General features: G+C 49.9%; 1 protein-coding gene across 1 annotated transcript in view; it reads left to right on the forward strand.

Moving 5' to 3' along the window:
• Positions 1–7: 7 nt before the first annotated feature.
• EEPD1 (endonuclease/exonuclease/phosphatase family domain containing 1) overlaps positions 8–16,747 on the forward strand; it is a gene marked incomplete at its 5' end in the record, with an annotated part of 69,066 nt that continues 52,326 nt past the window's right edge. The window contains one exon of the mRNA XM_009637208.2: positions 8–843. Within this exon, the coding sequence (XP_009635503.2) occupies positions 8–843 (836 nt within the window). The remainder of the gene's footprint in view (positions 844–16,747) is intronic.

Here is a 16,747-nt window from a genome sequence, read left to right on the forward strand (position 1 = left end):
CCTGGGCTGCCACCGCTCCATCCCCCGCGACCCGGCGGACCTGTGCCACAGCCGCAAGTTCAGCGCGGCGTGCAACTTCAGCAACATCCTCGTCAACCAGGAGAGGCTCAACATCAACACGGCCACGGAGGAGGAGCTGATGACCCTCCCCGGGGTCACCCGGGTGGTGGCGCAGAACATCGTGGAGTACCGGGAGTACATCGGCGGCTTCAAGAAGGTGGAGGACCTGGCGCTGGTGAGCGGGGTGGGGGCGGCCAAGCTGGAGCAGGTGAAGTTCGAGATCTGCGTGAGCAGCAAGGGCAGCTCGGCGCAGCACTCGCCCAGCTCCCTGCGCAAGGACCCGGCCTCTGAGCACCACCTCTCCGCCACCAAGATCAACATTAACACCGCCACCCCGGCCCAGCTCATGAGCATCCGCGGCATCACCGAGAAGATCGCCAACAGCATCGTGGACTACCGGAAAGAGCACGGGCCCTTCAAAAGTATTGAGGACCTGGTGAGGATGGACTGCATCAATTCTTCCTTTCTGGACAAAATCAGGCATCAGATTTTCGCGGAGCGGTCCCGCCCCCCTTCGACGAACACTAACGGTGGCCTCAACTTCACTGCCAAGCCTCACCCCAGCCCTACTTCTCTGAGCCTCCAGAGCGAGGACTTGGACTTTCCTCCTGGGGGTCCAACCCAGATCATATCCACTCGCCCCTCTGTGGAGATGTTCGGGGGGGTGAGAGATGGCAGACCCGTCCTGAGGCTGGCTACCTGGAACCTGCAAAGCTGCTCCGTCGAGAAAGCCAACAACCCGGGCGTGCGGGAGGTCGTGTGCATGACGCTGCTGGAGAACAGGTAAGAGGTGGCACCCGACCTGTAGGCCCAGCTCCTTGCAGGATTTGGGGTTTGGGCACTCTGAAGTCCCATTGTGATCCTTGCTAGTGGGACTCGCTCCTTCCTGGGTTTATTAAATGTTTCCCGCTTCTTGTGTGGAACCCTGGTTGAGTCCTAATGCTGGGACTGTAGTGACTGTCCCTTCATAAAGCCCTTATAGTCCTTGAAAGGTAGTGGACCTCCTGAGGAGGTGTGTGTGTGCACCTCTGTACGAGGAAGGTTGGGCTGTTTCAGTTGGTCATGTTGGACCTGTTAATGGTTGGTCAAGGATTGTTTCTCCATCAAGAGCCTTTTGAACAAGTCACGGAGGCCTGCCCTTCCTGCCAGAAGCTGGGGGTGAATAGCAGGGGAAGGGCTGCTCTGTACGTACCCTCTTTCTCATGGTGTCCCTCACAGCACCTTACCGCCACTGTGGGAGGTGGGATGCAATGCTACATCCACCTCTCTCAGAGGTGCCAAGCTGAGACCTGCCAGTGCCTCTTCTCTAGAAAGTCTTGTTTGGGTGGCGACTCCTTAACGTCAGCATTAGGGCTGTAGTTTGCTCTCCCTCACATCTGCTCCTCAAATTAAAAAAGGCTTCAGAGTACAGTCAGGGTGGTTTGGGCTGTGTAACAAGCGTGGAATGCCATGGCTCATCCCTCAAGGGTGACACCGCTTGTTAACGAGCGGTCACGGGGCATCGGCTGAGCTGGAGGGACCGCTCATCCTTGGGGGTGCAAGAGGTGGGGCAGCTGCCCCAGGGAGGCTACCCTGCAGGGGGGCGCCTGATTTCACTGAGCTGGTGGGCATGGAGCAAGGTCTGTTTGTGGTGCGGTCAAGTGGGATGGTGCTTCTGGTGTTAATGGCTGAGAAGGTGAGAGAGATATATGTATTTGGGTTTTTTTGAGTAAGGTAGTCGGGCAACAGTGCTGGGGATGTCTCTCTTGCTAAACTTTCTGCTTGAGACAGAAATGTGAGACTGCAATAAGGGTTTTGAAATAACTCTCACCCTTTCCTCTCCATGTGTGAAATCTGTCCCAGCTGGTCTGGCATTTAGTTTTCGGCATTGGGAAGCTTAACTTTTCTCTCTGGCTTCTGCTCAGACTTCCAGCTGGAATGGAATAGCAGGAGGGGACTTCTGGACTTCTGCAAAAGGGATATTGTGGGGAGGGGAAGTACTGATGAACCGATCTCTCTGGCAGTGCCGAGAGCTCTGTCCTCTTCCAGCAATATGCTGAATAATGGCTCTTGGCGGCGTGGTTGAGGAGGGTCAGGGATGCAAGAAGGACAGTGACAGCGACGTGATGTCCTGCGCTGCGGTACAGTGTTCCTGGTCGGGGATGCCTCTGCCATGCACGGCTTGGGAGCCTGGTGCTCCTGCACAGGAAACGTCTGTCACCTCACAGCCATCGCTGTTTGATAGCCAAAATGGAGGAGATGATAGCCCAGCGGGGGCCTTCAGATGTTACACCGATGGCTTCAGCCTAACATCTGTCAGTATTCCTTGACTGTGCCCCTAGTTCAAGTGTCTTGTGCTTCCCCCTTTGCCACCGGTCCTGTTCTGTAGTGGGAAGTTGGTTGGCTGGAGTGGACCTTAGGATGGAGTCTGGTGGGGTTGGGCATCGGGGTAGGGGGCAGAGGCAGGCAGACTTGCTGAGGAAAGAAACATCTCTGATTATCTCTAGTCTCAGGATTATTCTAATAATGCCGGTTTGGAAGAGAATTGACTTTGATTTAGTTTTATTTATTTACTCTCTCTATATATATAAATATAATGGGGTTTTTTTGAAGGACCTCATCCAGTAAAGTGTTAACTGTTTGTCTCTTCTGCATCTTCAGCATTGGGGGGGAGGGGGGGAACCAACTCCAAACAGTCCAAGGCAAAGAAAGTGTCTTACTTTATAAGCCTGCATTAGCCCAAGCTGGCCACCGCATATGCAGAGCGTGGCCCTAGCAGTTTACTTTATTTTTGCTCTTAAACTGCGTGGTACTCTGTTTCCATCCAGCGTAGCAAACGTGCTCAGTTGTACTGGGTGGTGTGGAAGGTCTCTCTGAGACTTTGAAGTTTAAAAGGAGCCTGATGTAAGTACTTGTTTTTGTTCTGCGTTACTGCACGTGTATGTGCCATCAGTCACCCAGGGAGAGCACGATGCAATTGTTCTCTGTACTTGATCCTATTTGCGATAACGTGAGAAGCTGGAAAGAAATAAGAGTAATGTACATCAACAGAGAAGCCTTCAAAACCTTCCTGGGAAAATAAATGTGGGAACAGGAAAAAAAAAAAATGAAATCAGCACCATGCAGGAAAAAAGTATATGTTGGGAAAAGTCATACTCAGCACCTCAGGGAGGAATTTCCTCTCGCTTGTGCTAGCGTTGCTGAGGTCAGTGGAGCTTTGCAGCTGTAAAACAGCCTCAGCTGAGGCCAAAAACTGCTACCTCTGTGTGTGTGAGCTCCGTGGTCTCCCTCCCGGCTCCGGTCATGTACCATGGGAACTGATAAAATGCCTTGCAAACTAATCTTTGCCCGGGTCAATCAACTTCAGTTGATAATCAGCTGGGGAAACTCATCTCTTGCTTCTGCAAGCAAGCATGCACCGCTGTGCGGGGCAAACCAGCGCTTCAGCCTTGTGAAATCCACGGGGTGCGTGTCCAAGGCGCTCTGCGTGCTCAGCGGTTGTCCCGCGCGTGTTGCTGACGTCTCCAGCCACGACCCAAGCTGTTGCCTGGTGGATCTGAAGGCTGTTTAGTCCGACAGTAGGCAGATGCTCTCGGGAGCTGGGCTGATGGGTACCTGCTTGCTGATGTACTGTGCGTGCGGCCGCCCTCACGTACACAAGCGTGCTCCTGCGTGGTGGTCTTGGGTAGCCTAGGGTGGTCTTGGGTAGCTCAGGGTGGTCTCAGGAGCTGGAGTACTGCCTTGTTGCAGTACTCCTGTTGGATGCCGTGCCTCGCCTAGGTTTTTAAGTCCAGGAATAAAGCACAGCGAGGCAAGAAGACTGTATTAAAACTGTGTAAAGAGCAGTAAAAGATCTTAGTTTCAGATCTCGGGGATGTTCGTGACAGTTGAAAGGCTGTTTTGGGGTTTTCTTTGGGGTTTGGTGGTTGGATTTTTTTTTTTTTTTTTGGTTTGATTTGGTTTGGGTTTTGTGTTTTTTGGCGTTTTTTTCCATGACCAGTTCACAGCAAGTAGCTTTGAGACTCCTTGGGCTTGTTCTTTTGGGTGTTAACAACTGGGAAAGTTACTGCTCATTTCCAGGTGAGGCTAGAAGATGAAGGTCCTCCTGTCTTCCAGCCCCGCATAGCCTGTGCCGGAAGGGAAGAGGGCTGTGCCTTCATTCAAAACAAACAAAAAGCAAGAAAATGTCATCATGTAGAGTATCTGCTGAAGGGGGGGAGGGGGAACCAAAACCTTCACATTCGTGCCCAGAAGTCCTACATTTCGAAAAGCAAAGGGAATGTGTACCAAATCAGTAAGCATGACTACTACTGCTAAGCTATTTTGAAATTCATCGCTGCAGTACAAAAATAATGAAATACAGCAAAGTCCTCACCCTCTTTCTCATATTACAAGGATCTATGTTTATCACAGTGTTTGGAGTGGAGGAACGAGGTGTTTTCATTCAGAGGACTAGAGGGTAATTTTAGAAGAGATTAACATGATGAACGTGGCAGCAGGCGTGACTCGTAATTGGATTAAAGTATCAAATGTGGGGTGAATTTGCCCAAACCTGCGATGTTTCTTGCAGGTGTGGCCTAGCAAATCTGAGGTTTGTTGACAAGGGGTCAGAGCTGGCCTGTGTCTGGGGATGCCCCTCCAGCTGACCTCCATGTCCTCCCCATTCTCAGGGGGATGAAGAAACCAACAGCTTCTTCTCATGCCGGGGGAGGTATGGAAATGTAGGGTTAGGGTAGCATGACTGAAAGGGTGAGCAAGTTCAGGTCAAAGGCAGCAAGTGTTTTCACGGGGAAAAATAATTAGCCCCAGTGAAGACGTTTCCTCTGGCCAAGGTCGGTGGAGGTACCCCAGAGCTGTCCTGTACCCTAGGTCCATAGGGAAGGGCACTCTTCCCGCTGCTCATCCATACCTGCTTCAGGTCTGTCCCTCCTGGCCATAAACTGAACTGGTGACTCCCATGACACCCTATGACTGCTCTCTCCAGCTGTTACATGCCAGGATGCCCACTGGGTGACCTCATCAAGAAGCGTGACGCAGGCGCATGCAACGCACAGTTTGCAGTGGAGGTTTTCCAATTGGTTTTCATGACGCTTTATAGTACTGAGCGGTAACTTTGTGAAGACCTCTCAATCAATTTTTTTTTTTTCTTGTAAGCACGCTTTGCAGTTGAGTAAATCAAAATTGATAGGGGGTCCAAAATCCAGAATTTGCACTCTCTCTCAAAAAGAAAATTAAAAAAAAAAAAAAAAAAGGGCGGGGGAAGAGGGGCTGTGTAGCAGGATGATGGTAGGGTACCAGGGTTGAGGCTTGGGTCCATGGAGCCCAGCTCTGTTTCCTTCCAGACGTCAAGCAGTTCAGGCTGTTCTTTCCCTCTGCTGCTTGCTTTGGTCAGCTTCTTGGTGCAGTTACATCTTCCAGATGCAAAAAGTGTAAGTAATAAAGCCTTGGCACCTGTTGCAAAATCACAGAACCCCATAGAAGAGCCCAGGTTGGAAGGGACCTCCAAAGATCATCTGGTCCAACCTCTGGTGGGAAAGGGAGCCTAGATGAGATTATCTAGTGCCCTGTCCAGTTGTACCTTGAAAACCTCCAGCAGTGGGGGCTCTTCCATGTCCCTGGGGAGCTTATTCCAGTGATTCACTGTTCTCATTGTAAAAGAAATTTCTTTCTTATGTGTCTGTAGAGTAACAAATAAAAGTACCAATATAAGGTTTGTACTAAGCACTGATGATTTTTTTTTTTTCCTCTTTTTTTGGCTTAGTTTCTTGGACAGCAAGCCTCCGTGCTTACCCTTTAGGAACACATCAGCCCCTCTTTCTTCCCCCAGCTTTGTAACCAGTTAGCTGTTTTCACTTTGGTTAGATAGCAGCGTAGAGGTCTCTCAAAGGTAAGAAGTTAACTTCAATTTCCATGGCTCAGAGACCCAAATTGGTGTTCCCACTGAGGGAAGGGTAGGTAAACCTCAACTCAAAATTGCCTTCTGGGAGGTAGTGGGTGGACAGGCAGTCCCCAGGTAACCCTCACTGTGCCACCACGCTTGGAAGCTCTGCCTACCCCAGGAAGGTGTCCCAGGGGAGCAGTCACCTTAAGCACATCCTCTCATCACCTAAAAGAAAGAAAAAAGCGAGCTCCTGAACCACCCTCCAGAGGAGCTGCTTTCTATTAAGAGATGAGGAAAAAGCCATCTCATTTAGGTCCCCGCTCTAGACGCTGGAGTCAGGAGAACCACTTTCCCATCGCTCCCCTACATTAAATAATCGGGTGGGGGTGGTTGTTTTCCTCTCCAGTCTTGTAGTCTGGACTGAGAGGTGGGGTCATTACAAGGGGCAATTATTTACTACTGGGGCTTGATGCTTTGTTTGGGAAGGGGTGCGGCGTGGTACCTTGCCTGCTGGCTTGTAGCCGTGTTTCCCGGCAGGACGACGGAAAAGGATTGCACATCATAGTAGTGTGTTGTAGGAGTAGCCGTGCTTTGGGGGCTCAGCACCAGCTTGTATTTGTTATTTCTCCTCTGTCACTGCAGCTCTTGGTGGCCTGGCAAAGCCCTGAGGTGCGTCTGTTTTATGTCTCTTCCTTTATACAGCTGCTTGGTTTTTCTCTGTTGGGTTAATGCTAGGCTGGAGCCTAGCCAAGAATAATTCCCCTGCAAGAAAAGATCGGGAAAGGGGGCCTGGCTCGAGTAACCCGACCGTGCTAATAAGTCTTAAGTGGCAAAAGAACAAATACACCCTCTTCTCCTTATGTAATAGGGAGGAAATCCTGCCTCCTGCAACTTCAGGAAAAACTTGAGAAAAAAAGGAGTTGTGAGATGGTATCTTCTGTGTGCACTCCACAAAGGGGTTTTTATGAACAATAGAAATACAGCTGCCTGTAAAGCCACCACTAATTTGCACTTTCTAATACCCCAGAGGACAAAAAAAATGGGGTGATGTAAGAGCTGTTGTGTTTGGGATTTTTTTGTTAGCTTTTTTTTTGGGGGTGGGGGGAGGGTTGACCTCCACCTATATGAGATCAACAATATTTTACTTGCTGGAGACTAGTGGGAGATGGAAACTGCCTTCTGCATACTATCTGGCAGGGGAAAGCAGCAAGATCTTCTCAGGTCAGACCCAGGGTTACACTGTTTTCCAGTGAAATGAAACTCTACTGATTTACTCCTTTACTTTGGCCCATTCCTTTGTCTGTGTCAAATCTCACAAAGGCTGCGCAGCTCAGTGCTGAAAAGCAGGACCGTCTCCCTGGGGGTCAGGGCTCCTCTGCGGGACTGCTCCCATCTTGGGATTCCAGCCCCTTTCAGGACTGCTGCAGGGAGAACAGGTGATGTCAGTTAATTAAATTAAATTAATTAAATTCCATTTTCAAACCTCTGCTTCATATGGATGCAGTACTGAGACCCTCTGTACGGGCATCGCCTGCTCCTCCTGTAGGAGATGGGTTGCTCACTCAGGGTACTTTGCAACTCCAGAGTCTTTGCAGGAGAGATCAAAAGCGGCGGGTGGACTTAGAGCAAGATCATGAAGGGTGTATGCCATCCCCATGTCCGGACTCTTGGAGGAGGCATCCGGAGCTGTGCGCTCCACAGGAGATCTCAGGGGTGGATGCACTGAGCTGTCTGATCTGGCTTGGTCTCTGTCGATGGTTGTGGGTCTGGTGGGTTTGCCACAGCCCCCCTAGCTTTCCTCTCTTGGACACGACGCAGGAATGTAGGACAGGCCCTTGAAATTGCCCCTGAGCAACCTTCCCAGGGATTTTCTCTTTTAAAGGGAGACCTGGGCATCTTGTTGACTTTGAACAACTGCCTCGGTGTATTCCTTGAATGTTTAAGAGGCCGTATCTAACCAGCCTTTTTATCTGCTTTGAAGTTGAGAATGTGGCTGGAAAAATGGTATCATTAAAGGCCAGTTTATCCGTATAAAATAAACCTTATTTTTCTACTTTTAAAAAATTATAATCATCCCCTGCCACTGTTACTTGTGCCGTGAAGCCTGACTAAAATGGAACAGATCAGTGGGGAAAGTGTTTGTTCATTTTTTTATTTATTTATTTTTTCCCCTCAACACGCATACTTGATACATCTGGCAGCACTTAATGGCTGCGTAGTTTCAATCCATGCCTTCTGGGCTATTCTGCATGTTTATTTCATGTCACTGGAGTCATGTTGCAGATTGCAGGTATTTTGATAAACCAGAGCTGCCAGCTTCCTCCTGTGGATCCTGCAAGCTTTGCTGTATTCCACGCAGCAAAGCTGAAACGGGTTGACTGATTTATGGTAATAAATGGGTGAATTAGTAAGCGATGCTTTAATACCTGCTCCTGAACGATGAGCAGAGGCCACAAGGCTATAACCTCATCCTGCTAGACTCTTCAGAAAGCTCGTGTCACACGGCTGTAGAAGGCAGACTCGGTATCTACACGTAGGGCTCCATCCCCTAAACAGAAATCTTTAGTGCTTTGTGATTCTTCTGCGGTTTGGGAGCTCACGGTACAGGTGCAAGAAGGGTGGTTTTCTAGCTTTGGATTTAAAAAGAGCAATATGACTGTTCCTGAAGGCAAAAGATGCTGCTCCTGCTGCTCTTCTTACCAGGAAAGAAAGACCGAGGGGTTACAAACGTGGGAATTAAATACTCCGAGTTCCTGAGAAGGTCAGAGCTGAAACTCAGTCGGTCCCTCTTAACTAGAGGAAAACGCTGTCTCTGCAACGAAGGGCTGGTCTGGCTCACTGTGAACGTGGGTCTCCAGCTGTGTTAAATGGCAACATTTAAGAGAAAATTTGGTTTCACAGATTTAGCTGCACGCTTCTTGCTGGAGTTGGGCTTCAGCGTGGTTCCTACAGCTGCGTTGTTAGGAGGACCCTGCTTCTTCAGCCTCTAATTAGCGTTTCTCTGGGAGTCTTGCCCAAATAATGGTTTCAAAGCTTGGCTGGATGAGCAGAGAAAAGTTGATAGGACACAGATTACAGTGTGCACGTAGCTTATTTTTAGGTCGCATTGTTCTTCATTGCGATGCAGGTGTACGCTGGCAGGCAGAGGCACGGTGCCCTTACTGAAATAATTACAATATGCTGCACTAATCTCTCAACGTTATTATACGGTGTGGGGATGGAGACAAGAACCGCGACGCATTATTAATAACGGGGCTTAGAAATGGGAACTCAGTAGCTTCTTCATTTCCAGATTATTTTTTTTAATTTATTATTTTACGTGAGGGACTTTGCTTTCTTTGAAGAGTAGCTGGCAATCCCCAACGATTTGTCGGGGAATGAAAGCATTTGGTGGCTTTGCTGAGGGGAGGGGTGAGACCTACTGAAGACCTTGTCTCCAACGGTGGAGGTCTGGACACACTTTCCACCCTGCTTCAGTCTGGTCCCCTCCCTCGTCTCTGGCTCGGGTTCTCTGGTGGCGAGTTCTGAAACGCCCCATAGGGTGCCAAGAGCAGGTTGGGCATCGTGTCAACAGCAGATGAACAGTGAAGGGAATAGGTAGCTGTGGTGAAAAAAGATGTTTTCTGTTCAGAAGCCGTTTCCTCTCACCCTTGGCGTATGCAGCGTATTCATGTCCCAGTCGAGCCGTGTGGCATTTTTTAAACTGCTTGGTCACCAGTGGGGAGGATCAGGGCTGCTGACCTCCTTTCCATCCCCGCTTCTGGGGGGTTTGTGCAGGCAGGAGACCGGCATCAGCCCCGAGCTGTTATTTTCAGTGCCCCTGGTAAAATTATTAGAGGCCTGTGAACAAGAGAAATACATTTACCCTGCTCGTGCCCTGTGCCTGTGCCTGTTCCAGAAGTTGAGCTGTGTATAAAAATATAATTTTAAAAAAAAAATTAATTCTCATGGGAAACTACATTTGGGATCATGCTGTCACCTACGCTAAGGTTGGCCAGGGATGCTGGGGTTACTGAGCACGTCGTGTTTGCAGTGGGATACAGGCAGCCAGCTTGGGCAGAGAGGGTTGCAGTCCCTCTCTGTCTGATGGTGCCTGGCACCTCCTGTCCGTGAGGGAGCCTTGGACTGTCTGTCTGTCCTGTCTCTCAGCCTGTGGTGGGGGGAGAGCACAGCAATGCCTTCCTGCTCTTTGCGGGCAAAGCTACTCCTCGGAGCAGTTCACGCCGTGGGTTTATGGATACGGAGGAGGAATTGGAAAATTTCCTTTTCCTTCTGCATGGCTATTTTTTTGCTGTGTTTTTATAGGCGTTTCAGGTAATGTGCTCGAGCTCCCGTGCAAATTTAGCTCCAACAGCTGTCCAAGCTGTTCACAGCCGAACGGGTTTTTAATGGGTTACTGAACAGCTAATTGATCAACAAGGCTTTTGCTGCAGGGTGCGATGGGCAGCCTTCCTGCCCTAAATCCCTTGCCCTCGTGACACGCTGCCAGCCCTGCAAAACCACCGTGCCCTTTGCTTAGCAAGGCTGGGGGAGAGGGGGGGGGGAAGCATAAACCCCTCCAGCACAAAGAGGCTGTTGCTTTTGCTTTCGGACTTATCCTTCGAATCCGTTTATATTTATAGCGCCGTTTTCCCCCCTCTGCTTCCTTGTCGGTCGGGCCATCCGAGGGCTTGCTCCAGCCTCGCGTGGGGTAATTGCGGGTCAGCGTCCTCCCTCCCGCCCTCGCCTGGGCCCGGCCGGCGGAGAGGTTAGCAAGGTTCCTGCCGAACTGGAAGCCGCCTGCTGTTGGATGTGCGCTTGGATGTTAACTTAGAAACCTCCTGTTTGGTTTCTTTATTTATCCCGTTTAAGCAAACAAGACCAAGCTCGGCACTAGCTTAATGCCACCGAATTGCAGGGTGTTGTGGCGGGAGCCGTTCTCATCAATGGTGACGTGGGCGAGTTTGTTGCTTTTATGCTTGCAAAGTCAGTTCCATAGGTTTGCCATTGTCGTAGCGTATAAAATGACTGCCTTGCTCCTCTTTTTCCTTCCTTCTAAGCAGACCAAGAAGATGGAAAAGTCTGAACCCCTGTCAGAGAGGATAGTCTGAGCTGGGAAGGACCCGTATTACAGAATTTAAACCAGCATTTTAAACAAGGCAGCAATTTTCCAGTGGCTATGCCATCCTAAGCTAACACAGGAGGATGCGGCTCTTCCACTGGAGGCAGTGATGGGGTCCACCTGCACGAGGACCATCTTAGGGATGTCTTTTGGGTCATTCCCTTCTCGTGGCCTGCGGGGCCGATGGTGGTGAGGCACATACCCGCGCCACAGCACATGGAAGAGGAGGTACGCTGTGCCTGTGCGAGGTCCTCACCGTGGATAAAACATCAGAGCCGCTGCTGGATTAAGCGTGAAAATAAATGTTATTGTCAGGAAAATGCTGCAGTGGCACCTGACTACCCTTTGCAACCTTTACACTGACTCAGCCCGAGTTTACCTATGATTTTTGGCAGGAATGGTAAGTGCAATTTTTGGCTGGCTGGCTGGTTATCTAGATCTTCCTGCTAGTCCTTTGCACAGCTCTCTCCCTTATCTCTCTAGGTGTGTTTACACTCCCCTTTTATCATCAGCGGAGACTGCGCTACCAGCACTGCCCGCTGTCCTCCGTGCTGGCCACCCTCCCAAAACCACGGCATTTCAGGGCAGGTTTAGGCTAGACATTAGGAAAAACTTCTTCACTGAAAGGGTTGTCAGGCTCTGGAATGGGCTGCCCAGGGAGGTGGTCGAGTCCTCATCCCTGGAGGTATTTAAAAGAAGGGTAGATGAGGTGCTTAGGGACATGGTTTAGTGGTGGGATGGCAGGGGGAGGTTGAAGGTTGGACTCGATGATCTTAAAGGTCTTTTCCAACCAAAGTGATTCTATGATTCTATGATTGAGCAACGAGCAGCCTGAGCGTGGGTGAAGGGGTCGGTACCTCTGGTAGGTAGCTCAGCGTTACCTCCAACGCGTCTTGGAGGGATCTCTTGGTGAAGGTTACCCTTTGGTTACCAAAAAACTCACCACAGTTTTTTGTCTCGATTGCTTCTGAGTTCTGTGGTGCAAGGTAGCACCGCAGAAAAGGAAATGACGGCTTAAAGGGCGATATAAAGGTTCAGGGATTGAACAGTCCTCAGTCAGAAGCTCGTGGATTTAAGAGGTATTTGGACAATGTCCATGCAGAGCTGCTGGCAGTAAAAGTTCTGGAAACGCTGCCTGCAAATGAAGGTTGTGCTGCGCAAGCAAAAGCCACCTCTAAGCATGTGGTGTTTCCCATTTCTTTTTTAAACCGAGACCACCTTGCCTGGGCTGTAGCGTGACTTGCTTCTCCTTCCCTTTTCGACTTCGTGCGTGTGTGTAGAGTACAGCAGCTTTTTTTGAGGAGCTGCGTGCAGGAATGTTGGTGGCACTCTGTATTGCCCAGCTGCGCACTCAAATTTGGCAAAAAGAAAGTGAAAGGAAGAAGATGGGCAGACGCCTATGTATTGATTGTCCATAGGTTGGAAGGAAATTGCTTCATAAAACCTGCCTCTAGCTTTGACCTCACCTTCCAAGCTTGTTCTCCTAACCAGAACCCGACCCCCTTCTTTGCCCTCTCTGCGGTCCAACTGAAGCTAAAGCCTTGTCCCTGGCTTTGCTCGGCTTTTAAATTGTCTCGCCACACCTTGAGCGCTTCCAGTTATTGCAAGTGCGTTTTGATCGAGCCTTTGCTTCCACACCATGAGGGCTGAATGCTTTCGTCTCCCAGCTACGAGGCTGGGGACTTCAGTTTCCTTGGATCATCCGTGATATATCCCCCAAAATCATTCTAACTCTGTCTTCTCTTCCCAGAATGTGCTGCAGCGTTTCTTTCTCCTCCGCTGAAGCCTCTTGCCAGGCAGTTTGAAAATCAGTACCTTTTAAGATATCTCAAGTTTCAGGCAAAACCTGCTTGAAAACTGCAGCCTTGCCTTTTATTTCAGGGGGTGTTAGGAATTCTTGCAAGTAGAGGAGGCTCCTGTACCATTGCTTTGAAGGAAAAAAAGTATGGATGTTCTTGACTTCTGTTCCTCAGAGGTACTTGAAGCTCTGCAGAAAAAATACCTTGTTCGTTTCCTGCTGTGTTGGACGTGGAGTTGTGTTTAACTTGTGAGAGCAATTGTTTGGAAGGAGTTTGTATGTACGCTAGGAGCTTAGCAGCACAAGTGCTCAGCGTTTTGGTTTTTTTTTTTCCCTATCTTCAGCTGAGCCTATCTGATTATGCTGTACGGGCGCATGCCGCACCGACGGTTCACAGTTCCTCTTCCATATGCATCTTATCTTCTTGAAGATAGTGTCTGGAGACGTCAGCCCTGTGAGGAGAGACTGGTGAATTTATATCAGAAGAATCTTTTTGTCTAGCAGCTCTTCAGCACGGCGTGCTGTTCAGACTATCTCTTTAAAAATAGAAAGTACTGGAGGAATATCAGCTTTGTCACGGCGGTGTCGTTTGTCTTCAGCGCCGAGGTACGGCTTGATGTGGCTAAACCCTGGTATTTGTAGGAGAAAGCCTGAGCTGCCCATGCAAGACTCCCTGTGCCCCAGCTGGTACATTTGGGGGATTGTTTGGAGTCTACAGCCAGATCAGCGCTAAGTGTGGATGCCCTCTTAGCTGGTATATACGCGTGTTTTTCTCTAAGAACCTAAGTATGCTGGTCTGAAAACTTCAGTTCTTCTCGAGGAGAGATTTTGCCCAGTGTCTATACCGTCATTCTGGTTTTTTAGGGGGGTTATTTTTTTTTCTTTTTTTCCTGCTTGTGAGATCTTCCCAGGTTCAATGTAACCTAAAGAATTGATCAAATGTTGTCCATAAACTTTGCATGTGTATTTATCTGCTGAAGGACAATTTCATGTTATTGGGGAACAAGGGTCATACAGCTTGAGTCCACTGTCCAAAGAAAGCACAGAGATTGTTACTTCCATTTTTATTGTTCCCAGTGCTTGGCTCAAGTTTCACCTCCCAGGTCTGCTCCTCAAAACTGGGATGCTCCTGAAAACGCTGCCAAACCCAGGAGATTGTTCCCATTGAGTTTGTGGTTAAACTTTGTGCAGTTTGCTTACTCCTTGTTTCCATCTTCCTGGATGCTGCATCCAGTCAAATGCTTCTGCCACCCTATTTTTACACCCTGTTTTCCATACTGACATTTTGGCTTATGCGTGCAATGAATGGCAAGCTCGATATTTTAGTACTGTATTATTGCCTGTAGGTATTAAATCATTGGTTTCATTGTTTTTATAGATTGTTTCCATGGCACAACTTCAGGAGGCAGTCATGCTAAAAAACTCGTGCAGGTTGCACCTCTTCAAATAATCTGAAATGCTTTCCATGGAGCAATGATTACTTTATCCTCCGAATAATCCAGAAATGGGAACAAGAACGGTGTTCTGAAGGGGTTATCATTTGTACTGCATGCATTTTGTAGGCCTGCAGGTGCATAAGTACCGCTGAGAAGAATCGCTGGAGCCCTCTTTATATTGCTTTATGCCTGATACTGAATCCAGTAAAATAGTCACTGGGGCTCAGCGTGCAGCATTCTTGCTCCTGCTCCCCAGGGGTGCCCGCGTTGCCACCTTCACCATTTATCTGCCAGCTTTTGGGGGGGTATCCCCTGTTCAGGCAGGAGGGGACAATGCTCTGTGGCACAGCGGAGGGAGGCATGGCGTCACAGTGGCTGGCAAGGCAGTCAGGGCAAACCGATGGGGAATGTCTTCGTGAGCATCCCCACCATCCCCTTTGCCTGTGTGTGGTTCGCCGAGAGCTGCTTTATCCGCCTCGGAGCTCATTACAGAACATGCAAATCATGTATAAAGCTGCACAAGGCACGGTTTTGCACTGCCACGCGGAACCCGGCACGGCTGGTCAAACCCCATCTCCTCCTGTCATCCCCTTCTCACATAGGACTGGGCTTCAGCTCCAGTATCTGGAGGGCTCTGTGCCTGGCCAAGCGGGCTTTCTCATTTCCAGAGATGGTCCCTTTCTGAGACTGTTTTGTGTTGAAGCCTCTGACCTAAATAAGGTTAAGGGTCTGGACTACGCAATTAGCATCCAATGCCTGGGAAAAAACAAACAAACAAAAAGCTAAACTCGAGCCACCGGGCCTGGCTTTGCCAGGGCCAGTCTGCGTGCAGGACTCTGCAGTCCTCTTGCATCCTTATGCTTTAAAGGCCTTTTCTTATGTCTAGACTTTCTCTGAGCCTGGCACGCAGGGATACTCTGCGACTGGGAAGCTTTCAAAACTCCTTCCTGCATGTCATTGTGCAGCTGGAAGCTGGGATTGCTTCCAGCTCACTGAAGACACTCCGACATTGTTCCCTCCTAATCCCCTCCTCCTCGCCAGGGTATGGTTTTTTTGGGAGGCTAGCATGTTCCCTTGTTGGCTTTCCATGCGGGAGGGCAAGCAGCGGTTCATGGGAATAACATAACCCCGAATTAGCGATGAGCCAAGGCGGAGGGCGGCGACATGGCGTGAGGGTGGTGCGAGGATGCCGCGCTAGCCGGGCTGGCGGGCGGCGGGGCCCTGTTTATCTGCCTGCTGGCCCGCCGTCAGGAAGCACAAACGTTCGGCCCAGCGGGGCTCCCGGGTTTCAGCGGGAAGAAACGATGCCTCCCTCTCCACCCCCCGCGCAGTCGCTTGGAGGGGGGCGATTTGCTGCTGGTTTGGCTCTTTCTTTCCGTGCGCCAGGGGAAATAAAAGCAGGTTAATGGGACAGGGAGGAGGGTGCTTTCTACTGAACCAGCCTTTTTTCTTCCCAAACCCAGGTACAAGGAGAGAGGGAGAGAGAGAACGAGGTAATGAATACATAGATGCGTTCAAATGTCTTCGCAAGGACACCTTTCAGTGCGGGGGTTTGACCTTGGAGGTTTGGATTGCGTCATGTAGAAGGTGGTGGCCTTGAGGTCAACCCACCTGATACCTGAAGGTGCTGCTCCAGAAGACTCGGCGCAGCTCTCGAGGCATTCACAGGCCTAAGGAGACAGAGCAAATAAAGGACAAAAAAAGAAATTTACTCCAGCTAAGTCATTTCACCTTTTCCTGCCTTCTAGCAGGCCAGGTGCTGAGGCGAAGTGAGAATCTCTCCCGGTTCACCGAGCTGTGCTGCTGTTGGCTCTGCTGCCCCTTCTGAAATTATTAGCCGTGGGTGTTTGGACTGCCGAGGGGGTTGATTTGAGGAGAGGGAAGCTGGGGTAGAATTCAAGCTGTGGTCTGAGGCGCGCAGAGGTGTGCTAGAGTCGCTCATGCGCACAGTTTGGAAGCTTGGTTTTTCTTCAGGGTGTCGTCTTCTAATTATGGGAGCCCGTAAACAGCTTTATCCATGAGTACCCACCAGCTCGACTGGGATCCCTAAATTGATGGCATATAGATATAGGAGTCCCCTTTGCAGGGCCAGGCCCTACCCTTCAAGTATCGCCTGATCTGAGCGCTCAAAGATCATGCAGGTAGCCTCTAAAAAAATAACAGGATTAATTCAGAGCGACACTTATAAATTTTGCAGACTGTTGTGTGATCCATGATCTCGCGCCTTTTGCATTCATCCCTCGCAGCCGTGCCCTGTGGAAAAGGCTGCGTTCCGCCCCGAGAAGGGAAAGCTAAAACGGGAGGCGGGTAGGATGTGGTCCCGCGGGATCTGCCGTTGCCCGCTGTGAGCTTTGGGGCGCATCCCGGCACAACTTGCAGGCCCCGGCAGCGGGAGGCGTGTTGCTGCACCTCCTCCAGCTAACCCACATCCCTTTCGCCTCTCACATCCTGTAGACGCGATTCTTCCCCTTCTTGAAAGAGCGTTTTGGAGC

The sequence above is a fragment of the Egretta garzetta genome, unplaced genomic scaffold (genome assembly GCF_000687185.1).
Source record: "Egretta garzetta isolate BGI_Z169 unplaced genomic scaffold, ASM68718v1 scaffold514, whole genome shotgun sequence".
In the NCBI taxonomy this organism is placed as follows: domain Eukaryota; kingdom Metazoa; phylum Chordata; class Aves; order Pelecaniformes; family Ardeidae; genus Egretta; species Egretta garzetta.